This window comes from Balaenoptera borealis (genome assembly GCF_965194805.1).
Source record: "Balaenoptera borealis genome assembly, chromosome: 20".
Lineage (NCBI taxonomy): Eukaryota > Metazoa > Chordata > Mammalia > Artiodactyla > Balaenopteridae > Balaenoptera > Balaenoptera borealis.
Genome location: NC_138879.1, coordinates 12,533,612 through 12,557,247, shown reverse-complemented (window position 1 = coordinate 12,557,247; position 23,636 = coordinate 12,533,612). Strand labels below are relative to the sequence as shown.

Here is a 23,636-nt window from a genome sequence, read left to right as displayed (position 1 = left end):
CCTGCATGGGCCCACGCAAGGAACCAGGGAAGGCATGGGGTCTCTGGTTCCTGCTGGCGAGCAGCTCAGCCACTTGCACTCAGTGAACCCAGCTCTCTGTACGCACCGCGTCCTGCCCCTTCCTGCCCCACGATGATGCACCCTCCTTTCTCTTTTCTCTTCACCTGCTAGAGCACCCAGCACCTCCAGCAGCCTACAGCCTCCAACACCCCAAGGGAAGCCCCGTGGCGCCATGGGCGGCCTTTGCCGTCGAAGGGATGAAGATGAAAGCCCAAGCAAGGGGCAAGCCTGCCAGACACCCCAGGGCTCATCCTGCAAAACCTAAAGGCTGCCAGCGGCCCCCCAAGATTCGTAACTACAACTCCAAGGACTGACCTCCTCGAACCACCCCTCCCTGCCCCTCCTCCTCCCCACCCCTCCCCCTCCCTCCCCACCCCTTCCCCTCCCTCCCCTCCCACCCTCCCTTCCCCCTCCCCTCCCCTTCTTCTCATCCACTCCTCCCTCCCCCCCACCCTTCCCCCTCCCCCTCCCCCTTCTTCTCATCCCCTCCTTCCTCCTCTTCCCCCTTCCCCCCTCCCCTTTTCCCCTTCCTCCTCCCTTCCAATCCATCTCTCGGTCTCTTCCCCCTCCTCCTCCTTGGTGGCTTTATCTCCATATCAGTGGTATGTGTGTGTGTGTGTGTGTGTGTGTGGGTGTGTGCGCACGCGCATGGGTGGGAACAGTGAACTGAAGAGCAGCCTCCCCAGTGCTGCTAAGGCACCTCATGGACTGATTGCAGAGCCCCGAATTGTTCTTTTAACTTGGGAAGGACAGTAAAAGATTTCCTGGGCTTTGCATGTGTGGCTCTCGTGGCCAGGTTTCTTGTGATTCAAAGGTTCGACTGTGAGTGCTTTTGGCATCATTACACATGCTACTCCGTTTATATTTTAGTGTAAAATAGAGAGCCAGTTACAGTCCTGAACTACAGATGTCACACACAAGTGAGCAGGAAATCTCGTAGCGTAAAATTGTATATTTAACTCTCCAAAGACCCTGCTACAAACATGTGGGTTTCAGGGTTCACTCTACGACCAGGGCTGAGCCTCCCTGGTCCACGTGGGGACGGAGGGAACTCTGCAGATGGGCAGAAAAGCCCAGCCATCTACAGAAGGGGCTCCCAATTCATGGGGTGGGACGTGGCTCAGGCGTTCAGAGTTGCACGGGCGCCCTCCTCTTCGCAGTGCCCAAAGGAGGCCTGACAGAGGGGCAAGAGCTGCATTCTTACTTCCCTTCCAGCCCAGCAGCTGCAGGTTGATGATCCTGGACTTTTGCTCTTGGCCCAGCTGCACCACCTCTGTGTCAGGACGGGGGTCTCGCAGCCCCCGTGTAGGGGCCAGGCGTGAGGCGGGTGTGTGCCCGGGAAGCTTCGCCTAGAGCCAGGCCTGGCACCGTGGCTGCACTCTGCAAATGCCACACTTCTGCTCACACGGTCAGTCGTTCCGGCAGCCCAGGCCCCTGGAGAGGCCTCCTGGCCCCCTTGCCAGCCTCAGGCCTCCCACTTGGGCTGAAATCAGACAGGGAGCAACAGAGAAGCTGTGGGGAGCTACCGGGCACGCAGTAGGTCTGCGCAGAGCTCACTCCCAGCCCTGAGCGCTGGCTGCCTGCCCTGCAGGGCACGTCTGTCGCTGGCCTCTCCTCCCGAAGGGGGTGGGCGGTGGTGTTTGCGGGGGTGGGGACCCAAAGCGGCCCACAGGGTCCTCAGGCTCATCACCTGGGGCCTGGTCCGGACTCACGGGGCCTGGAACAAGACAGGCAGCCAGTGTGCTTGTGGCCAATTGGCGGCCCTCCCGAGGGGGCACGTTTCTGTGGAAGAGGAGAGCGTTGCCTCACTCACAGCTGTCCCCCCGCCAAGAAGGAGCAGAGGGCAGCCCTTCGAGGCGTGTGGCCTGCCGGTCTGCACCCCGGCTGGGTGCAGAGGTGGGCAGCCCCTCCCCACGAGGATCTCCAGCGATGCTTGGGTGCCCAGCCTGGCCTCCCTGGGGGCAGAGCCCCCACGGGTCCCTTTGAAAGTGTACCTTTCATGAATGTCATCTTATTTATCAGGTTTTCAGGCTTTGATCTCTGTGGAATGAGGGAAGATCAAAATTTACACAGGCATATTGATGTCCTAACCACAGATGCACTGCTCATCCTGGGCGCAGTGCTTGGGGAGCTGCGGAGGCAATGGCAGGTCACTTCTGATGTGCCAGGAAGGAGCACGCTGGGAACAGCTTTGCTGCCGGGTGGCAGGGGTCTGTGTGCTCTGCTGTGTCTGGCATGTGGCCCTTTAAGTGAGGTGTTGCCATGACTTCCTTTAGATGAAAAAGTGAGGAGGGATGCCCTGTTGCTTTCCCTAGAAGCACTTCAGAGCCCATGAGTCTCCAGCCCTCTGTGGTGCAAACCAGGGTCTCAATCCCAGCCACCCAGCCTGTAATCGTCCCATCACCTGGGGTCCTGGCAGGCTGCAGTAAGCAGAGCCCCACTGACCAGCAGGAAGTGAGCCTAGGAAAGCCTAAGACACCAGGAGTTGGGGACTTCCCTGGTGGTCTAGTGGGTAAGACTCCATGCTCCCAATGCAGGGGGCCTGGGTTTGATCCCTGGTGGGGGGACTAGATCCTGCATGCTGATCCCGCATGCCACAACAAAGATTCCGAGTGCCACAACTGAAACCCGGCGCAGCCTAAATAAATAAATATTTTTAAATAAATAAGACGTGGTCTTTAAAAAAAAAGACACCAAGGTTTGAGGGTGTTTGTGCAGCACGGTCCAGCCTCTCCTGGTCCAGGTTACCAGGTGTCTGAAAAGCTCTTAAGTAGGAAGGAAAAGAAAATCCCACAGAAAGGTTGTTCGGGACAGCAATTCAGCTGTGGGATCTTGGGGCCCTCTCTCCCCTTTTCCTGTCCTGCCCTTTATTCCACAGTGTGCGAACCAGAAGCCCCCAATGATGAAGCCAAGGGGAAGAATAGAGCAGGGAGTATGGAGCTGCCCTGGGACTACCTGGGGGCCTAGGGAGCATTGTGTGTGTGTGTGTGTCGGGGTGGGGGAGGGGCGGCGTGTGGCCACGTGAAGCCATGTTGTCTGGTTTGACGTGCCAGTCCCGTTCTGTGTTGTTCCTGAACATCCGCGGACAGTGCCACACTCCACTGACAGACCCTGAGCTTCCCAGGGCAAGGCAAGAGGGGTTGCCAAGGAGCCAGGCGAGGAGCGCAGCATCGTTTGATTTCAAGACAATGAGGCTGCGGGGCACTAGCCCCAGGGAACTGCCAGGGCTCCTCTGGCCTCACAAGGGTCTGTCTGTGGCCCCAGAAGGTAGCCAGGGCGGTGCAGGGCGTGGCCACCAGGCCGGGAGGGCCGTCTTCCTGGACTCTCACTTGACCCCAAGATGGGATGTCTGTTTCTTTTTGGTCTGGAAGTTAAGGGTTTTTTGTAAATTCGGTAAACATTTGAGCAGGGGAATTACAAAGGAGGGCGCGCCGGTGAGCGGAGACGCAGAGTTCCGCCGGTGCGTGTGCGCGCCCGCGGGTGAGAATGGCCACGTGCGCGCGCGAGTGCCTCTGCCCAGGGAGAATCCTTTGTTCAAATCACACCAAGAGGTGTCCGTACAGAGCCCGCTCGCCAGATGGCCGCGCCCCGTCCCCGCAGCCGGCTGCGGGGAGCCCCCGCCCGGCCTCGGGGGCGTCCCCCCGGTTCCCGCGCCCGCCTTGTGAATTTGGGAGGCGAGGCAGGGAGGACCAGCCGCGCTGCGCTGCGGTGACCGGCAGTAACCCCGCGCGGGGCGCCCTCGGCCGGGTCAACGACCGCCCTCGCCCGCTGCGGCCCGCGCAGCACCAGAGGCCGCCCGGCCCATCACCCTATCGCCTAGCAACGCCCACTCGCGCGCCGCCATTGGTCCAGCGCGCACGCCCCCGGCCCCCGATTGGCTGAGGCTGCAGAGCGAGCCACGCCCCCGGCCCGGCTTTGCTCGGCCCGGACGCCGGCCCTTCAGTCCTTAGGCCCGGGGGTCCGTCCGGCCCCCAGTGTGGCCCCAGTATAACCCCCAGAGTGACCCAAGCAAGCCCCGTCCCGTTTCCACTGCGCGCCGTGCACACGTGGCCCCCGAGGCCCCGGGGGTGGGGGCGGCCCCGGGAGGCGTGGGGCGCAAAAGGGAAGTCGTGGGGCGGGGGTGACGCTGCGCCCCGCCCCGGCGCCCCCAGAGTCCCGGGGTCCCCAGCCCGGCGCCCCCCTGGCGCGCCCCCGCGCAGAGTCCCGGCGTCCGGCGGCGGCGCGCGGCATCACCCCACTGGCGGCGGCGCGCCTGGTCCCGGGGCGCAGCCCTGACGCTCATTGGCCTGGGCGGCGCAGCCAAGCTGTCAGCCCATGTGGCGTGTCCGCGCGGGGACGGCAGCGGTTAAATAGCGCCGGCGCGGGCCTAGAGGGAGCCAGAGAGACGGAAGCGGCCCGGCCTCCCCTCCGCCGCGCGCTCCATCCTCGCTCTCCCTCCGCCGCCCACGCCACCGCCCGCGCCCAGACCAGGTACGAGCGGCCAGGCCGGGCCGGGGTCGGGAGTTGGTTGCCGGGGACCGGAGTCCTGGGGCCGGGCAGGGGCCGGGGCGTGGGTGGTGCGGTCAGGCTCGAGGGGGCGCCGCCGGCCCTCATTTTCCGGCCTTGGGCGCGCGTCGTCTGGCGCGCCAGTGGTGAGGGGTCGCCCCGCACAGCCTGCCCTGGTCTCGGGGCCCGAGCCCCCGGTCTGGATATTCGAGCCCCACGGGGCGCCCGAGGCCGGGCGGCGAAAGGCCCTCGCGGCATGCCCCAGGCCCGGCGGGGCAGGTGGGCGGATGGCGAGGGGCGGACGCCCAAGAGAGCCGCGAACAGCCATTTTGGTCTTGGGCTGGGCCGGGCGGCTGCGGACCCTCGAGGGCCTGTAGGAGCCCCCAGCCTCCCGTTGTGCGCCCAGCTCCCGCCGCCCACAAGGGCCTCGTTTCGGGCCAGGCCGCCGAGCCCCTCCATCCGCGGCGTCCCCCCACCTCCGGGTGCGGGATAGCCGAGTCTCAGCCGACCGGAGGGCCCAAGAAGAAAGGAGGGTGGTGGGTGGAGGAAGCGCGGGGCCGGATGAGGACGGCTTCCCCACCACGTGGGCTCCGTTTGGAGCCCCCGAAGTTCTGGGGGGAGAGTGGCTCCTGCCCCGTACAGCCTCGCGGCGGCGCATGCGAGGCCGTGCGCTCTGCAGGGGTCTCCACCCCCTTGCCTCGTCCCGCCGGACTCCGCGTGAATAGCAAGTAGGGAGAGAACAGAGCGGGCGCTTTCTGGAGAAGCAGGCGCCCCGGGAGCTGGTGCCTCTGGGCCGGCAAAGGGCTCTTTATTTGGCGCTGGGGGAGGGGGCTCCCTCTCTGCCGGGACAGCAGGGTGATCAGGGCACCCAGGGAAGACGCTCTCTCCACTTGCTTGTGCTTTCCCTTGCTCAGAGAGACGCTGGAGGGCCGCTGGTTGGCGAGTCCAGCGGTCATTAGCGCCATGAGGCCCTGGAGCCTTGGCGGAAGTGTGCAGGATCAACCCTGGCCTTGCCCCCTTCCTCAGGGGCTGTACAGGAGCCTCCATCCTGGACCCACAGTCTCAGGGTAGCCTAGGCTCCCTCGTTGGCGCCTTGGGGACCTGCGTCTGGGTAGGCAGGCAGGCTGCCTGGAGGTTGGCAAGCAGGACGGACTCTTGAGGCCTCAACCTGTGCAGGTGTGTGGGTCTGGGTAGCACTTGCCTGGCACCTGACCAGGAGTAGTTCTCCAGGTCGGAGCTCACTGGAGCGGCCATACAGGCTGGGTCTGTCCACTGTGGGGCAGGGACCAATTTTGCCCCAGAGCCCCATCAGGCCTTGGCACTCTCAGTGCCCGAGCCGTTGGCCCCAGCATGGAGGACAGTGTGGGGTGCTGAGTGCAGAGTCGGCCAGTCAGCGTGGGCGCCCCTTCTCACCCCCATGTTTGCCCTTTCTCCTTCACCTGCTAAATTCCCTTAGCCAGCTGTTAATAGGCTGATGGCCAGGCAGCCCCTTCCTAGGAAGGGTTTGGGCCCTTCTCTGGGCTGGCCCTGCCTGCCTCCCACTGTGAGGCCCCCTCCTGGGACCACTGCAGCAGGGAGTTGCAGCAGGGCCGTTTTGGGGTCATCCCAGGCCAGGGCCAATGCCCAGAGAGCCCAACACTCCCAGTGAGAGGTGCAGGCAGGCTGGACCAGAGTGGACTCCCCGCCTCCCAACCACCGTACACATACTTCACCCAGGGCATCCGTCCCGGCTGGCACACAGCGCAGGAGCTGGCCATGTGGATCTTTGTTGTGGGGCTTTCTGAGCTGCTGCTCTCAGACCCTTGGGTGGGCCAGATGGAGGAGGGGGGTCAGGAAGCTGGGGCCGGGGGAGCAGCTGGGCCTCCAGTGAGGCTGCAGACTGGGAATGTGGGAGCTGAGGTTGACCAGTGTCCGGACCCCCACACCACCCTCCCTGCAGAGAGAGCAGCCATGGAGGAGGTGGTGATCGCTGGCATGTCCGGGAAGCTGCCTGAGTCGGAGAACTTGGAGGAGTTCTGGGCCAATCTCATCGGTGGTGTGGACATGGTGACGGATGATGACAGGCGGTGGAAGGCAGGTAAGTGGGCCTGGGTTCTCCTCTCGCTGCCGCTGGGTACACAGTCTCCAAGCTACCAGGACAGGCCCGCTCTGGCCTGAGCTCCCGTCCCACCTGCAGAGCCAACGGTCACCCAAGGTGAGGCCACGCTGCGGGCTCTTCCTGCGAGATGGTGCCAGGAGAAGGCTCAGGGCGAGGGAGAAACTGGGGCCTCTGGCCGGTGGGCTAGGGACTGAACTCCAGTCCGCAGGAGACTGAGGGCTGGCCCTGGGCATGGTCTTTGCCCACTTCACAGATGAGCTAGGTAAGCTGCTAGGGGGCAGATCCAGGGCCAGGCCAGGTGGGTGAGCACCTCCGGCCCCACTGCCCACCACCTGGTCCCTGCAGAGCCTGGCCAGCCACTGCTGGCCCACGTGTCCCAAACTGTCAGATAAGACATCAGGCTCTCCCAGGAAGCTGGTTTGACTCCCTCACGCCCAGTAGGTTCTTCTGCAGAGCGGCTCTACCTGATCTACGGGATGTGAGTCAGTGTGGCGGAGCCTGGCCTGGCCTCAGCCTCTGGGGCCAGTGGCAGACCAGGCAGGGGGTCTCCAGCCGGGACAGGACAGTGGTGGGTAGGAGGAGCGGGCACTCCCCCCCCCCCAGTGCTGTGCTCTGGGGCACCACCCATGAGGCTGCCCCTAGGGCCCCCTCTCAGAAGTGGGCCCACCCATCCCGGGGAGCCTTGGCTCCCTGTTGCCGCAGGGACGCCACTGTCAGTCACTCGGGGCTGTGAGGTTCTGTGGCTGGCCCCTCCATCTGCGTGTGTTCCACAGGACTGTATGGCCTGCCCCGGCGGTTAGGCAAGCTGAAGGACCTGTCCCGGTTTGACGCCTCCTTCTTTGGGGTCCACCCCAAGCAGGCGAACACAATGGACCCCCAGCTGCGCTTGCTTCTGGAGGTCACCTATGAGGCCATTGTGGACGGAGGTGGGTCATCAGGAGGCTGACAGCCAACCTGGGACTTCTGAGGGCCCATCCCTGGGGTTCCTGCTGCCCCTCTTGAAAGCGTTTCTCCATTTTGCTTCTAAGAGCAGCACATGTTCATAACAAAACATCCAAAACATAGAAGCTGTTGAGGAGGGAGCGGAGTCCTGGTCTGGGGCCGATGGGCTGGGGAGGCATTTGCCTTGGGCAGGTCACGTTTCACAAGTGCACACCAGAGGTGTCCCAGGCTTGTCCTAATGCCCCAGTTACCTCACTCCCCATTGCATGGCTGATCTTGGGGGCGAGGGCAGGGTGCCAGGCAGAGTAGGAGGTGAGATTTGGCCCCAGGACTCTTGCCCTCCACACTGTCCCCCGCCGGGTTGTGTCTGGCCTTGGACAAGTGCCTCGAGGCCAGCTGCCCCTTGTCCCGGGGCACAGACTTGTCCCAGGGACACCAGGGACATAGAAGTCCTGCCAGGTGGGAGAGGGGAGGCTGCCATGTGGGTGAGGCCCTTCAGTAGGTGAGTGGTGAGAGCTCAGCTCTGAGGGGGAACCTGGGGCCTGCCTGCTCCCACCTGTGGTCCACAGGGTGGGTATCCTGACCTTGCAGTCTCTCGTCCTGCAGCAGATGCTAAGTAGTCTCTGGGGTTGACACTGAGCGTGACGGGGTCATGGACACGTGCTGCCTGGGGTGGAGTGGAGGGGAGGTGAGAGGACCCTGGTAGGGGAAAGTGGAGGCCTTTCCACTGCCCAGGCCCCACCGGGAGACCTTGGATGCTGCTCCCCAGGGGCTGGCCAGTGTCCCTCCCTCCTTCCCAAGCCTGGACACTCGGCCTTTGTCTCTCTCTGTCTTCTTATCTTGGCCTGCCCAGGGCAGGCCGCCCTCAGGGCTCACCAGACCCTGCCAGCAACACCAGGGGCCAGGGGAGTAGCCTAGGGACAATGCTGCCCTCTGTCCCCACCTCCAGCTGTCTCTGGCCGCTGCCTGACCCAGAGCCTGGAGCCCCACCTGGCACCCCGCCCGTGCCTGGGCCCCGGTTCCTTGTGACCTGGTTATCCGTTCTCAGCCCTACCTGGGCTGGCCGCCCCACTGTGGCTCTGCTCTCTTTTCCCTGGCCCACCTCGTCCCCTCCAGGGTCAGGCTGAGATGGAGCCTCCTCTCACCCAAGCCAGAGAGGCTGAGAGACGAGGCCTCACCTCCCAGAGCTGGGTGGTGGGCTGGGCACGTCACAGCAGCTAGGGCTGACCTCTGTCTCCTACAGGCATCAACCCAGCTTCCCTTCGTGGGACGAACACCGGTGTCTGGGTGGGTGTGAGCAGCTCTGAGGCCTCAGAGGCTCTGAGTCGAGACCCTGAGACCCTCATGGGCTACAGTATGGTGGGCTGCCAGCGCGCCATGATGGCCAACCGCCTGTCCTTTTTCTTCGACTTCAAAGGTGGGTGCACACACAGCTCCTCTGGGCCTCAGACTGGGGCAGGGTGGGGCCGGACGGCAACTGAGACCTTCCAGACTCTGACCTCCCCTCTCCGAGGAAGGCCTGCAGGGGCGAGGTCCCGGTGTCATAGGCTCCACATGGAGGGCACCTGCTAAAGCTGCCAGGGCCCCAAGGTTGGGGGAGTCCCACAGCTGCACTATGCCCTTGCCTGCAGGGCCCAGCGTTGCCCTGGACACAGCCTGCTCCTCCAGCCTGCTGGCCCTGCAGAGCGCCTACCAGGCCATCCGCAGTGGAGAGTGCCCCGCGGCCGTTGTGGGGGGCATCAACATCCTGCTGAAGCCCAACACCTCGGTGCAGTTCATGAAGTTGGGCATGCTCAGCCCTGAGGGCTCCTGCAAGTCCTTTGATGCAGCAGGTGAGGGCGGAGGGCGTGGGAGCACAGGATAGCACCCCCAGCCCCCGTTTCACCCTACACCAGCCCCTGAGCTCTGCCCTGAGCTCCTAGGCCTGAGGTGCCCTCTGCCCCCAGGGGACGGCTACTGCCGTGCAGAGGCTGTGGTGGCCGTCTTGCTGACCAAGAAGTCCCTGGCCCGACGGGTGTATGCCACCATCCTCAATGCTGGCACCAACACTGACGGCTTCAAAGAGCAAGGTGGGAGTGGGCCCAGGCAGGGTGAGGGTGGGGCTGCAGACAGTTAGGTGATTGGTGGTGTGCTGAGGCCTGGCCCCACCCACAGGAGTCACCTTCCCCTCCGGAGAGGTGCAGGAGCAGCTCATCCGCTCCCTGTACGAGTCGGCCGGGCTGACCCCTGAGTCCCTGGAGTATATCGAAGCCCATGGCACTGGCACCAAGGTGAGAGCCCTGCCTGACCCTGTGCACACCCCACACCCCACGCCAGAGGCGCCGGGGTGGAGTCCTGACGTCCCTGAGTCCCCCACAGGTGGGCGACCCCCAGGAGCTGAACAGCATCACGCGGGCCCTGTGTGACACCCGCCAGGACCCCCTGCTGATCGGGTCCACCAAGTCAAACATGGGGCACGCGGAGCCCGCCTCGGGGCTTGCAGCACTGGTCAAGGTAGGCGGGCGGGTCTGGGGCCATCCTGCCCCTGCCTCCTCAGCTTCCTGCTGCCCGGTCTGGGGAGGATCCCCACAGGCTGTGCTGTGGAGTGTGGGCCACTGAGACCCAGAGAGCAGGGTGCCAGCATGTAGCCATTCCCTGCCCTAGTTCACCGGGCCAGACATTTTGCCCAGTACTGCTCCACAAGAGACCAAGCCAGAGGGTGCGGAAGCAGCGGGGCGGCCCCACCTCTCCGGGGCTGCCCTTCCCCATGGCCTGCTGACCAGCTGGTAACCCAGAGCATCCCGGTCACCACTGCTCAGGCTCCCTGGGTCACTGTAGCCACCTGTCCGCAGCTCTTAGATCGGGACCTGGGGTGGGGTCTGGCTGAGGGACCTTTGTGTCTAGATCCACGGCCATTAGTCTGGAGGTGGCAGGGGCCCTAGGTGAGGCCCAAGGCCGAGAGGGGAAGGGGCCTGCGGCTTGGTCACCAGACCACTGCACTGGGGCTGGGCAAGGCTTGGGGGAAGGAAGTCTGTTGCAGTGGGCAGGTGGCCTCAGAGTGTCCTCAGGAAGGGAAGTACCTGAAGCCCACCCTGACCAGCAGGGCAGGGAGCCCGGGGCTGGCCACCCCACTGACCATTAGGCACCCATAGGTGCTGCTGTCCCTGGAGCACGGGGTCTGGGCCCCCAACCTGCACTTCCACAGCCCGAACCCCCAGATCCCAGCACTGCAAGATGGGCAGCTGCAGGTAGTGGACCGGCCTTTGCCCGTTCTCGGGGGCAATGTGGGCATCAACTCCTTCGGCTTCGGCGGCTCCAATGTGCATGTCATCCTCCGGCCCAACTCCCAGCTGCCCCCGCCGCCTGCCCCGCACTCTGCCCTGCCCCGTCTGCTGCGGGCCAGCGGGCGCACCCTTGAGGCTGTGCAGGGCCTGCTGGAGCAGGGCCTCCAGCACAGCCAGGACCTGGCCTTCGTGAGCATGCTCAACGACATCGCGGCCACCCCCATGGCCACCATGCCCTTTCGTGGCTACGCTGTGCTGGGCGGCCAGGGCGGCGACCAGGAGGTGCACCAGGTGCCGGCTGGCAAGCGCCCGCTCTGGTTCATCTGCTCCGGTGAGCCCCCGGCTCCCCAGGTTGTCCCCGAGGGCAGTGGGGGCAGGGCCGCGCAGCCCTGCCCTGACGCCTCTCACTGGGACAGGGATGGGCGCACAGTGGCGCGGGATGGGGCTGAGCCTCATGCGCCTGGACAGCTTCCGCGACTCCATCCTGCGCTCAGACGAGGCCGTGAAGCCTTTGGGACTGCAGGTGTCGGACCTGTTGCTGAGCACAGATGAGGCCACCTTTGATGACACCGTCCAGTCCTTCGTGAGCCTCACTGCCATCCAGGTGCACCCCTGGGGTCTGGGGTGAGCGGGCCGGCAGGGCGGTCAGCCTGGCGTCCCCGGGACTGGCATGACGCACCCTGTTCCCCCAGATTGCCCTCATAGACCTGCTGACCTCCATGGGCCTGCGGCCTGACGGCATCATTGGGCACTCCCTGGGCGAGGTAGCCTGCGGCTATGCCGACGGCTGCCTCTCTCAGGAGGAGGCTGTCCTCGCTGCCTACTGGAGGGCCCAGTGCATCAAGGAGGCCAACATCCCGCCCGGGGCCATGGCAGCTGTGGGTAGGTGTTGCCCTGTGCTCCCCCACCCCACTCCACCCATGGGCCTGAGGGTCTCCGTGGGAGGGGACGTCTACGCTGGCACCTTCGACATTGGTGCTGGGCAGAGGCAAGGTCCTGGGGTGACTCGCCAGCCACCGTCCTCCTCACTTCAGGGTGAGAGCGACCCTGCCAGCCTGTTCCGGTGTGCCCTGTATGGCCTCCCCGAGCCTGATGGCCTTGGTGCTCGGCACACTTGCCCATGGGCATCAGTAGAGGCCAGCCTGGTTTTCCCATGAGCCTGAGCTAAACCCCTAGGGGGCTGCAGGGGAAGGAGTGGGCCTGTTCGCACTTCAGGCAGACAGGGCTGGGGATGGGAGGACACCCGAGAAAGCCTGAGGGACTGGCAGGAGAGTGAGGCCAAGGTCCTCTGTGGTTGGTCAGACGTAGGAGCCTTTGGCGTCAGTACTGAGCCGAAACTGGCTCCCCCCTGTGGGGTAGCATTAACGACACCTCTGCCTGAGATCAGACACGACAGGGGTGAAAGCGCCTCGTAAAGGTGCCACTCTCTGTCGTTAGGGCCACCCCGGCAGCGTCTTCCTCCCCCTGGGGAGGGGCCGAGTGAGGGTGCCGGCTCCCTGTGGCCACCTTCTGAGGCTGTCTCTGCCCTCAGGCTTGTCCTGGGAAGAGTGTAAGCGGCGCTGCCCCCCTGGTATCGTGCCTGCCTGCCACAACTCCGAGGACTCTGTGACCATCTCCGGACCTCAGGTGGGCCCTGGGAGGCGAGGCCTCATCCCCAAGTCCCCTCCTATCCCTCAGGGTGAGCTCTGCATGGGGAGCCGGGCACAGGCCTAGGACTGCTCGTCCAGCGCCCCTGCCCCCTCCCCGCCCCCACCCCAGGCCGCAATGTCCGAGTTCGTGCAGCAGCTGAAGCAGGAGGGTGTGTTTGCCAAGGAGGTGCGGACAGGTGGCATAGCGTTCCACTCCTACTTCATGGACTCCATCGCCCCTGCGCTGCTGCAGGCCCTCAAGAAGGTGGGTTGCTGCCCCATGGGCTGCCTGGCGGGGGCCTCCCGGAGGACAGGCGGGCAGGCGGGCCCACGCTCCCTCACGCCGACCCAGCCTGGCCGTATGCGCAGGTGATCCGGGAGCCACGGCCCCGCTCCGCGTGCTGGCTCAGTACCTCCATCCCTGAGGGCCAGTGGCAGGGCCGCCTGGCCCGCACGTTCTCAGCTGAGTACAACGTTAACAACTTGGTGAGCCCCGTGCTATTCCAAGAGGCACTGAGGCACGTGCCTGAGCACGCCGTGGTGCTGGAGATCGCCCCCCATGCCCTGCTGCAGGTGCGCGCTGGTGGGGCAGGATGGTCAGGTCCGGGAGGGATGGCGGTCGGGGGCATGGCAGGGAGGCAGGCTGGCCGGGCTCTGTGTGGCCTTGTGGGGGTGGGTGGGAGCTAGTCAGAGGGAGGCCCAGCCTGTCTCTGCCTCGCAGGCTATCTTGAAGAGAGGCCTCAAGTCCAGCTGCACCGTCATCCCGCTGATGAAGAAGGACCACAGGGACAACCTGGAGTTCTTCCTCGGCAACGTGGGCAGGCTCCACCTGATGGGGTGTGTCCCCTCTCCCTGCTTGACCCCTGGGAGCCCCTCAGCCACAGGCTGGCCTTGAGATCGTCCCCAGGAAGTGGGCCTGTGGGTGCTGGGCCACTGTCACACCCTCGCTGCAGCCCCCACCCCACCCTGTCTCGGTCATCCCTGGGCTCTTAGGGGAGAATGGTTGGCAGTGGGTCGGCAGTGGGTATAGCAGGGTGGTCCCGGGGACAAGTGTGCTCCTCACATCTCCCCTCTCCACCCTCCAGCATTGACATCAACCCCAACGGTCTATTCCCACCCGTGGAGTTCCCGGCTCCCCGGGGGACCCCCCTCATTTCCCCCCACATCAAGTGGGACCACAGCCAGACTTGGGATGTGCCTGCCGTGGAGGACTTCCCCAGCGGCTCCAGCTGCTCCTCTGTCACTGTTTATAAGATCGGTGAGTGAGATGTGGGCAGGCAGGGGCGGCTCCTTCCTCCTGGTCGCTGGCACTAAGGCCCATGCCCCACAGATGCCAGCCCTGAGACCCCTGACCACTACCTGTTGGATCACTGCATCGACGGCCGCGTAATCTTCCCCGCCACTGGCTACCTATTCCTGGTCTGGAAGACGCTGGCACGAGCCCTGGACCAAAACATGGAGCAGGTGCCTGTGGTGTTCGAGGACGTGACGCTACACCAGGCCACCATCCTGCCCAAGACAGGTGAGGCAGGCGGCTCAGGATGCGGGGCGGGAGTGCTGCCTGCTGACCCCTGCTGCTGACCTCTGACCCTGCTGCCTGCAGGGACCGTGGCCCTGGAAGTGCGGCTTCTGGAGGCTTCGTGCACCTTCGAGGTGTCTGAGAGCGGCAACCTGATCGTGAGCGGTGAGCAGGGGCACCCGCCCAGGCTGCAGAGTCCCTGGTGGGGGTCTCTGGGTGGACCCTGGCTGCCAGCTCAGCCCGGCCCTGCCCTCAGGCCCTTCTGCCACCCCTGCCCACAGGGCAGATACACCAGTGGAAGGACCCCGATCCCAGGCTCTTTGACAACCAGTATGGCACGGACCCCACACCTGTAGACCCCAATGCTGCGTTCCACCTGAGCCAGAGCGACGTGTACAAGGAGCTGCGGCTGCGGGGCTACAACTACGGCCCCCACTTCCAGGGCATCCTCGAGGCCAACCTCGAAGGTGGGTGCAAGGAGGCCCCACTTTATACCCAGGAACGTGCTTTGGGGCTAACTCCTGCTGCCCAGCGTTAGATGCCCAAGCCGGGTGAAGGGAAGGCAGTTGTTGGTGTGAGGGGGCCACATGCAGGAGAGGGCCCAATGGGGGAGAGACCCAACCTGGCCGAGCTGACGGTCCCTCCACCCCAGGTAACACAGGCCGGCTGCTGTGGAAGGACAACTGGGTGACCTTCCTGGATACCATGCTGCAAATGTCCCTCCTGGTCCCGGGCCATCGCAACCTGCGCCTGCCCACGCGCATCACCGCCATCCACATCGACCCCACCACCCACCGGCAGAAGCTGTACGCGCTGCAGGGCGAGACACAAGGTAGCCCTGCCCTGGCCCCGCACACTTGTGTCCCTGCGCCAGGCGCTGCCCACACTTACCCAGCATGTCCCCGCAGTGGCCGACGTGGTAGTGAACAGGTGTCTGAACAGCATAGTGGCCGGCAGCGTCCACATCTCGAGGCTCCATGCCTCGGTGGCCCCTCGGCGACAGCAGGAGCAGCTGGCACCCATCCTGGAAAAGTTCTGCTTCACACCGCACGTGGAGAGCGGGTGCCTGGCTGGGAGCCTGGCCCTGCAGGAGGAGCTGCAGCTGTGCAGGGGTGAGGCCTGCGCCCACCCCCTTCATCCCGGGGTCCAGCTCCCAGTTCCTGTGCCCAGTCTGGCAAAGGGGAGCTCATCACCTCCCCTCATCGCCCCGTCACAGCCCCTCCTTCATGTGGAGCCCACATCTGCCTTCCCCTCATGAGTGCCCCCAGGCCTGGCTCCCCCCACCCAGAGCTGATGTCTTCAGAGGAGGCCTAGGACACATAGGTGACAGATTTGTTCCCTCCTATCTGTGCCCCCAGCCAGCCGCACAGGCGTAATGCCATGAGACAGCTCCCTGCACAGGGCTCACACCCAAGCTGATGGGTGGGGGGAGCTGGGGAGGGGCAGCTGGGCTGTCAAGGCACTGAACCCGCCCTCTGCAGAATCCACCCTCTGTGGGGCTCACACCTGGGTGGGAGGCAGAGCAGCCCTTCACCCACCTAGTGATCCCGATGGTTGATGCCAGTTTCTAGCCCTGGAGGACTGGACTGCCCACTCCGTCCCTCTATTTGCTGTCAGTGGGCAGAGCCGGGCGGTGGGTCCTGCTTACCTCCGAGTCCCTGCTCCAGGCAGACACCAGTTGCTGGGGGACCTTCAGGAACCCCAGCCCAGCTGAGGCTCTTCCCTAGCACCCGTCTCTCTCCTCCCCAGGGCTGGCACAGGCACTGCAGACAAAGGTGGCCCAGCAGGGGATGAAGATGGTGGTGCCCGGGCTGGACAGTGCCCAGGATCCCAGGGAGGCCCCGCAGCAGGGCCTGCCTCGACTGCTGGCCGCCGCCTGCCAACTGCAACTAAATGGGAACCTACAGCAGGAACTGGGCCAGGTCCTGGCCCAGGAGAGGCCCCTGCTGTGTGACGACCCCCTGCTCAGCGGCCTCCTCGACTCCCCAGCACTCAAGGCGTGCGTGGACACTGCCCTGGAGAACACGGCCAGCCTCAGAATGAAGGTGGTGGAGGTGGGTGCCGAGCGCAGAGGCAAGCACTGTGCATGTGGACCCAGACGCAGGCAGCCCCAAGCATAAGGAGGGCCGGGGCCCCTCTGACACGAGGTTGCCCAGCTTGAGATGGTGCTGAGGCCGCTCAGACACTGAAGGGGAAGGGGCACAGAGAAGGGACTGAGGTGGGCTCCGCGGGTGCTGTGGACAGGGCAGCGCTGGCCAATGGCCTCAGCGGAGTTGGTGGGTGGGTCTTTCTGGGAGACGCCCAGCTGAGGGGGTGGGTGCGCCTGCCCCGTGGCAGCTGATCCAAGAAGCTGTTCCACCCCAGGTGCTGGCTGGTGACGGCCGACTGTATTCCCGCATCCCGGCGCTGCTTAACACCCAGCCCCTGATGCAGCTGGACTACATAGCCACTGACCGCCACCCCCAGGCCCTGGAGGCTGCCCAAGCCAAGCTGCAGCAGCTCGACCTGACCCAGGGCCAGTGGGACCCTGTGGACCCGGCCCCCAGCAGCCTGGGCAGGACTGACCTCCTGGTGTGCAACTGTGCCCTGGCCACCCTTGGTGACCCGGCCACGGCCGTCGGCAACATGGCGGCTACCCTGAAGGAGGGAGGCTTCCTGCTGCTGCACACGCTGCTCGGAGGTTACTCCCTGGGGGAGACTGTCGCCTTTCTCACCTGCTCTGAGCCGCATCAAGGGGGGCAGCACCTCCTGAGCCAGGTGTGGGGCGGGGCCGGGATGGGGAGGGGCTGGGATGGGGAGGGGCCAGGAGGCTGCCGAGCACTGACCCCCCAACGCACAGGACGAGTGGGAGAGCCTATTTACCGGGGCATCCCTGCACCTGGTGGCCCTGAAGAGGTCCTTCTACGGCTCTGTGCTCTTCCTGTGCCGCCGGCCGGCCCCGCAGGACAGCCCAGTCTTCCTGTCCGTGGAGGACGCCAGCTTCGGATGGGTCGACTCACTGAAGGTCAGTCCCTCCCAGCCCTGGCCAGGCCTGACTGACGCAGCTCCAACGCTGGGGCCTGGGGAGCCCCCAGAAGCCAACCCCTCCCTCGTTCTACAGAACATCCTGGCTGACTCCTCCTCCCGGCCCGTGTGGCTCATGGCCGTTGGCTGCACCACCTCAGGTGTCGTGGGCATGGTGAACTGTCTCCGAAAAGAGCCTGGCGGGGACCAGATTCGGTGAGATGCCCACTGAGCTGCATGCCCCTTGCTCCTGCCCTCCAAGCCCCCCCCCCCAGCTTCCCCTCACCTGTCTGGCTGCCCATAGGTGCGTCCTGGTGTCCAACCTCAGTAGCACATCCCCCATCCCTGAGATGGACCCAAACTCCTTGGAGCTGCAGAAGGTGCTGCAGGGGGACCTGGTGATGAACGTCTACCGGGACGGGGCCTGGGGGGCGTTCCGCCACTTCCCACTGGAAAAGGGTGAGCCCCCAATGTGCCACCCCCCCACTCCAGGCTCCTCACCTCGCAGCTGGGTGGGCTGAGAAGGAGAGGGCAGGGGGACCCTGGCCGGAAGCCCTGCCCAGCCCAGGGCTGCACGTGACCCTGTGGCAGCTCCACTTTCTGTCACCCACAGAGCGGCCAGAGGAGCAGACGGAGCACGCCTTCGTAAACATTCTCACCCGAGGGGACCTCTCCTCCATCCGCTGGGTCTGCTCTCCTCTGCGCCACGCCCAGCCCACTGGCTCTGGAGTCCAGCTCTGTACCATCTATTATGCCTCCCTCAACTTCCGAGACATCATGCTGGCCACGGGCAAGCTGTCCCCCGATGCCATCCCAGGTACAGGCAGCACACAGTGGGGGGACCAGAACAGAGACCTTCGGGGCCAGGACCTGGGAAGAGGGGGTCCTCACCCCGCAATGCTCAGGAACCTGGGAGGCTCCTCAAACCCAAGCTCACACACTGGGGTCCTCCTGGGGAGATAAGGGCCTCATCCGCCATCTGCCCCCAGGAAAATGGGTCGCTCGAGACTGCATGCTGGGCATGGAGTTCTCCGGCCGAGATGCCAGAGGCAAGCGTGTGATGGGGCTGGTGCCTGCCGAAGGCCTGGCCACCTCCATTCTGGTGTCTCAGGACTTCCTGTGGGACGTGCCTTCCAACTGGTGAGTCAGTCAGGGCTGTGACCTGGGGCCCAACATGGATGTGGTCAGGGGTCAGGCCAGAACTGACCCCTGCGCTGTGCCCATAGGACCCTGGAGGAGGCAGCTTCAGTGCCCGTCGTCTATACCACAGCCTATTACGCATTGGTAGTACGCGGACGCATGCAGCCAGGGGAGACAGTGCTCATCCACTCGGGCTCAGGCGGTGTGGGTCAGGCCGCCATTGCCATCGCTCTCAGCCTGGGCTGCCGCGTCTTCACCACCGTGGGTAAGCCTACAGCCCTTCCCAGAGCCCAGGACTGCCCCTCCAACGCCTGACGCCCAGACTTACCAGCAACGTCTCTCCCCACCAGGGTCAGCTGAAAAGCGGGCATACCTCCAGGCCAGGTTCCCACAGCTCAACGAAGCCAGCTTTGCCAACTCCCGGGACACGTCCTTCGAGCAGCACGTGCTTTGGCACACGGCCGGGAAGGGTGAGTGGCTCCCATCACTAGCCAACCACCATCCACCCATATTCTCAGCCTCTTCTTCCTCCCATCCCCCCCTCTCCGGCCAAGCTGGAGGAGACACCGGCCCAGGCAGGGACAGGGTCTGGCCTTCCGGACTTGTGCCACGTTGGCTGGGCAGTGGTCTTGACTGTGAGGACCCCTCTTGCCCCCCCACCCCAAGGTGTTGACCTCGTCCTGAATTCCCTGGCGGAAGAGAAGCTGCAGGCCAGCGTGCGGTGCCTGGCCCAGCATGGTCGATTCCTGGAAATTGGCAAATTTGACCTTTCCAACAACCACCCCCTGGGTGAGGCTGGGCAGCAGGCCGGGTGGGCAGGGGGCTGTTGGGCAGAGCGGGGGTCCACAGGGTGGGCTGTCAGCTGAGTGGTGAGGCCCCCACCTGCCCACCTGTCCAGGCATGGCCATCTTCCTGAAGAACGTGACTTTCCACGGGATCCTGCTGGATGCAATCTTTGATGAAGACAGCGCCACCTGGCGGGAGGTGTCGGCGCTGCTGCAGGCGGGCATCCGGGACGGCGTGGTGCAGCCCCTCAAGCGCACCGTGTTCCCCAAGACCCAGGTGGAGGACGCCTTCCGCTACATGGCCCAGGGCAAACACATCGGCAAAGTGGTCCTCCAGGTGAGTAGGGGGCCCCAGGCACCCCCAGCTCCGGCCCCTGCCGGCAGTGTGTGAACAGGGATGCTGCTTGGGCTGCAGGTGCGCGAGGAGGAGCAGGAGGCGGTGCTGCAAGGGACCAAGCCCACCCTGACGGCGGCCTTGTCCAAGACCTACTGCCCAGCCCACAAGACCTACATCATCACAGGGGGCCTGGGTGGCTTCGGCCTAGAGCTGTCCCAGTGGCTCATGCTGCGAGGGGCCCAGAAGCTGGTGCTGACCTCCCGCTCTGGGATCCGCACAGGTGACCGGCCCCAGGGAGCACGAGGGTGGGGCGGTGGGAGAGGCCTCAGTCAGCTCCCCCTCATGTTGCTCTCCGGGCACCTGGGCTTAGGGCCAGAGCCCTGATTTGCCCATCCCCACCATCTGTGTCCCGCAGGCTACCAGGCCAGGCAGGTCCGTGAGTGGAGACGCCAGGGTGTGCAGGTCCTGGTGTCCACCAGCAACGCCAACTCGCTGGATGGTGCCCGGAGCCTTATCACTGAGGCCACCCAGCTTGGGCCTGTAGGAGGCGTCTTCAACCTGGCCATGGTGAGGATGGCTCTGAAGGGGCTGGAGCCAGCTGCCCAGGGAAGCCCCCCGCCCCGAGCAAGCCCCCCGCCCCTGCAAAGCCCTGGGGCAAAGGCAGGTGCTAAGATCCCCTCACCCCAGGTCCTGAGAGACGCCATGCTGGAGAACCAGACCCCTGAGTTCTTCCAGGACGTCAACAAACCCAAGTACAGTGGCACCCTGAACTTGGACAGGTGGGCTCCTCCCTTCTCTCTCTCCTTCTCCCAGCCCTCCCCCACACGGCCCTCACACTGCTGTCCAGAGACCAGGCCACAGGCCTCTGCCGGGGTCTGAACCAAGGGTTCGGGGAAGTGGAGGCGGTTTGGCAGGCGAGCCAGGGATCCTGCGCATGTCGGCCGGTGGGCTGGGGAGGCCGGCTGGGGGTGACTCAAGAACCCACAGGGTGACCCGCGAGGCATGCCCCGAGCTGGACTACTTCGTGGTCTTCTCCTCGGTGAGCTGCGGGCGTGGCAACGCCAGCCAGACCAACTACGGGTTCGCCAACTCCGCCATGGAGCGTATATGTGAGAAGCGCCGGCATGACGGCCTCCCAGGTGGGCCCGCCCGCCCCTCCTCCTCCACTCCTGCGGTGCCACCCTCACTTGTGCCCCTTCTCACCCCAGCCCCCCACCCTCCCTCACCCGCAGGCCTCGCCGTGCAGTGGGGCGCCATTGGCGATGTGGGCGTCGTGCTGGAGACCATGGGTACCAACGACACAGTCATTGGCGGGACGCTGCCCCAACGCATCATCTCTTGCATGGAGGTGCTAGACCTCTTCCTGAACCAGCCCCACCCCGTCCTGAGCAGCTTTGTGCTGGCGGAGAAGAAGGCCGCAGCCCATGGTGACGGCGGCAGCCAGCAGGACCTGGTGAAGGCTGTGGCTCACATCCTGGGTGAGGGAGCACCCTGCACCCCCCAACTGGCAGACACTCAGCTCCCCTGAGTCTGGTCTCCCTGGCTGCAGAAGGGGGCATGCCGGCTTGCTCATGGAGGGAGAGACACAGGTGGTCTGTGCAGAGCTGGGTGGGTGCTGCGTGCCGTGACCATAGTGATGATGGTTTGTGAAGACCCAGCCACCAGGGTAGAGTACCCACCAAGGCCCATCCCCCATTGCCAACTGAGTGCCTCTCCCCAGGCATCCGTGACTTGGCCACTGTCAACTTGGACAGCTCACTGGCAGACCTGGGCCTAGATTCACTCATGGGCGTGGAGGTGCGCCAGATGCTGGAGCGAGAACATGACCGGGTGCTGTCCATGCGCGAAATCCAGCAGCTCACACTCCGGAAGCTGCAGGAACTTTCCTCGCAGTGCGCTGGCACAGCTGATGGTAGGTGTGGAGAGGGGTATCCCCGAAGCAGCACAGGTCCTCTCAGTGCTGCTGGCCTGTGAGCAGCCTGGACCGTCCCCAGGTCAGGGCTCGTCCATCTGGCCCCGTCCTGAGAGACCCTCAGTGGGAGCCCAGTGCCCCCACCCACCTCCTGCCCTAGCCACCAGCAGCCCCAGTCAGGTGTGTGCGTGTATATGTGTGCATGCTGGGGGTTTGTAGCAGGGGACCCCATGTGGCCCCAGCCCTCCCTGGCATCTGCCCCTCTTCACAGAGCTGGTGGCCCCCACACCCAAGGAGGACAGCCCGGCCCGGCAGCAGGCCCAGCTGAACCTGAGCACCCTGCTGGTGAACCCTGAGGGCCCGACCTTGACTCCGCTCAACTCTGTGCAGAGCTCCGAGCGGCCCCTCTTCCTGGTGCACCCCATCGAGGGCTCCATCACGGTGTTCCACAGCCTGGCTGCCAAGCTCAGCATTCCCACCTACGGCCTGCAGTGCACGGGAGGTGTGTCAGGGTCCTGCAGGGCCGTCCCCACAGCGGGCCTCCTCCGTCCCCCAGTGGGTTGGGGGTGACGTGCACGTCCAGACGAGGGCTAAGCCTTGTGCTGTCCCTGCAGCTGCACCCCTGGACAGCATCCAGAGCCTGGCCACCTACTACATCGAGTGCATCAGGCAGGTGCAGCCCGAGGGGCCCTACCGCATCGCTGGCTACTCCTATGGGGCCTGCGTGGCCTTCGAGATGTGCTCACAGCTGCAGGCACAGCAGAGCGCCGGCCCCACGAACAATAGCCTCTTCCTGTTCGATGGCTCGCACACCTACGTGCTGGCCTACACGCAGGTGAGGGCGGCAACGGCGCCCCTGGGGCCAGGTCTGGAGTCCCAGCCCCTTGTGCCGCCACTGCAGCAGCCCCTCCTCCCTTTGCAGAGCTACCGCGCCAAGATGACCCCTGGCTGCGAGGCGGAGGCCGAGGCCGAGGCCATGTGCTTCTTCGTACAGCAGTTCACTGACGCGGAGCACGGCAGGGTGAGTCTGCAGATACCGCGTGGCCGGGCCTCCCGACACCCCTGCCCCCCATTCCTGTGCCTGGCGCCACTCATTGTCCTGTCCTCCAGGTGCTGGAGGCGCTACTGCCCCTCGAGGGCCTGGAGGAGCGTGTGGCGGCCGCCGTGGAGCTGATCGCACAGAGCCATGCGGGCCTGGACCGCCATGCCGTCCGCTTCGCGGCGCGCTCCTTCTACCAGAAGCTGCGGGCGGCCGAGAAGTACACACCGCAGGCCACCTACCATGGCAACGTGACACTGCTGCGCGCCAAGACAGGCGGCAGCTACGGCGAGGACCTGGGCGCTGACTACAACCTGTCCCAGGTGTGCGACGGCAAGGTGTCGGTGCACGTCATTGAGGGTGACCACCGCACGCTGCTGGAGGGCAGCGGCCTGGAATCCATCCTCAGCATCATCCACAGCTCCCTGGCTGAGCCACGTGTCAGCGTGCGGGAGGGCTAGGCCAGAGGGTCCTGCGTGCGGGACCCACCCCGCTGGCCCCCGCACCCCGCGTGCAGCCACCAGCAGGACCAGCGCCCTCCCCTCTCCCAGCCCCCACCCCGGCTGCCCTGGGCGCGGGGCTGGGACCCGCGCCGCCGACTCGGAGACCTGCCCGGTCTGTGAAGAGTCAGCTGAGCCGCCAGCCAGGCCGAGCTTCCTGAATCGCGCGGGCTCTGCCACGCGGGTCCATTTGTCGTTTCTCCGTTTGGATTCTCCTATTTATTGGGTCGCCAGGGAGACGCCGGTTGGTCCACCTGTGAGGCCGGCGCGCGGGAGCCGGGCCGGGGCCCCATGATGCCGGCAGTGGAGCGGAGCAGCCCCGGGCACTGGGCACCCACCCTATTCGTCTGTGTTCATTTTTCAAGAAACAACATTCAAACTGCTGCTTGGATTTTGAAATTTACTGTAATTGTCTGTGTAAAGAACCATGTCTGGACCCTGTTTCATTTTTACACCAACCTGGTAGAAACGTTGTCTACTCTGGAGCCTCCCCACGATTAAACCGCACGTGCGCTCTGGCCTCTGGGCCTCCTTTCTTCCCTCCTCCCTGACCAGCCCTGTGAGCCTGCGCTGTCCTGGCCAAGTCCTGGTGGCCTGGAGGAGACCACCCTCTGCTCCCAGCAGGAGGGAGGGGGCAACGCCTGGCTCCTGAAAGCAGGCTGGACACCTTGAGGCAGGGGCCCCTCTATCAGGGAAGCTTGACCAGGAGGAGACAGGTATGCAGTCTGATAATCCACTGGCCTAATTGTGGGGTACCCCCTAGGGTACCCTTGCCAGATTTCCATATCCCTCAGGGAAACCTCAGGTTTTCTCTCCTGGGCCTCAACTGAGTGGAGGATACCCACCCACATTATTGAGAGTAAACTTTATTTGAAGTCACCTGACCATAGACGTGAAGCACACGGACCAAATACCTTCACAGCAA

The 23,636-nt window shown here is 64.8% G+C and overlaps 2 protein-coding genes across 10 annotated transcripts in view; both read left to right on the top strand.

Annotated features, from left to right (window-relative positions):
- Window positions 1-836, top strand: part of CCDC57 (coiled-coil domain containing 57) — a 113,925-nt gene extending 113,089 nt beyond the window's left edge. For all 9 annotated transcript variants that reach the window (XM_082374184.1, XM_082374185.1, XM_082374186.1 and 6 more), the window contains one exon: window positions 172-836. In XM_082374184.1, coding sequence (XP_082230310.1) covers window positions 172-374 — 203 coding nt within the window. In that variant the 3' untranslated portion in view covers window positions 375-836. The remainder of the gene's footprint in view (window positions 1-171) is intronic.
- Window positions 837-4,372: 3,536 nt separating this feature from the next.
- Window positions 4,373-23,229, top strand: FASN (fatty acid synthase). Its single transcript, XM_082374177.1, has 42 exons — window positions 4,373-4,530; window positions 6,485-6,622; window positions 7,417-7,569; window positions 8,829-9,002; window positions 9,217-9,417; window positions 9,532-9,654; window positions 9,740-9,855; window positions 9,944-10,078; window positions 10,717-11,179; window positions 11,265-11,452; window positions 11,541-11,730; window positions 12,380-12,474; window positions 12,607-12,741; window positions 12,846-13,049; window positions 13,198-13,313; window positions 13,562-13,734; window positions 13,807-13,998; window positions 14,080-14,160; window positions 14,277-14,462; window positions 14,648-14,827; window positions 14,904-15,107; window positions 15,745-16,049; window positions 16,360-16,752; window positions 16,835-16,999; window positions 17,096-17,214; window positions 17,303-17,457; window positions 17,612-17,815; window positions 17,988-18,138; window positions 18,225-18,403; window positions 18,489-18,608; window positions 18,805-18,927; window positions 19,037-19,260; window positions 19,339-19,540; window positions 19,676-19,827; window positions 19,948-20,039; window positions 20,248-20,399; window positions 20,493-20,738; window positions 20,981-21,172; window positions 21,444-21,674; window positions 21,787-22,007; window positions 22,095-22,193; window positions 22,283-23,229. Exons 2-42 carry the CDS (start codon window positions 6,496-6,498, stop codon window positions 22,670-22,672), a joined length of 7,551 nt encoding a protein of 2,516 aa, XP_082230303.1. The 5' UTR covers window positions 4,373-4,530; window positions 6,485-6,495; the 3' UTR covers window positions 22,673-23,229.
- The last annotated feature ends 407 nt before the right edge of the window (window positions 23,230-23,636 follow it).

What these genes read in the sequence shown, in the direction of transcription:
- FASN (XM_082374177.1), top strand. Translation starts at nt 6,496, where the DNA reads ATGGAGGAGGTGGTGATCGCTGGCATGTCCGGGAAGCTGCCTGAGTCG. An exon ending in GCTGCAGGGCGAGACACAAG is followed by an intron (nt 14,828 to 14,903) that starts GTAGCCCTGCCC and finishes ATGTCCCCGCAG; the next exon opens with TGGCCGACGTGGTAGTGAAC. An exon ending in CTGACGCGGAGCACGGCAGG is followed by an intron (nt 22,194 to 22,282) that starts GTGAGTCTGCAG and finishes CCTGTCCTCCAG; the next exon opens with GTGCTGGAGGCGCTACTGCC.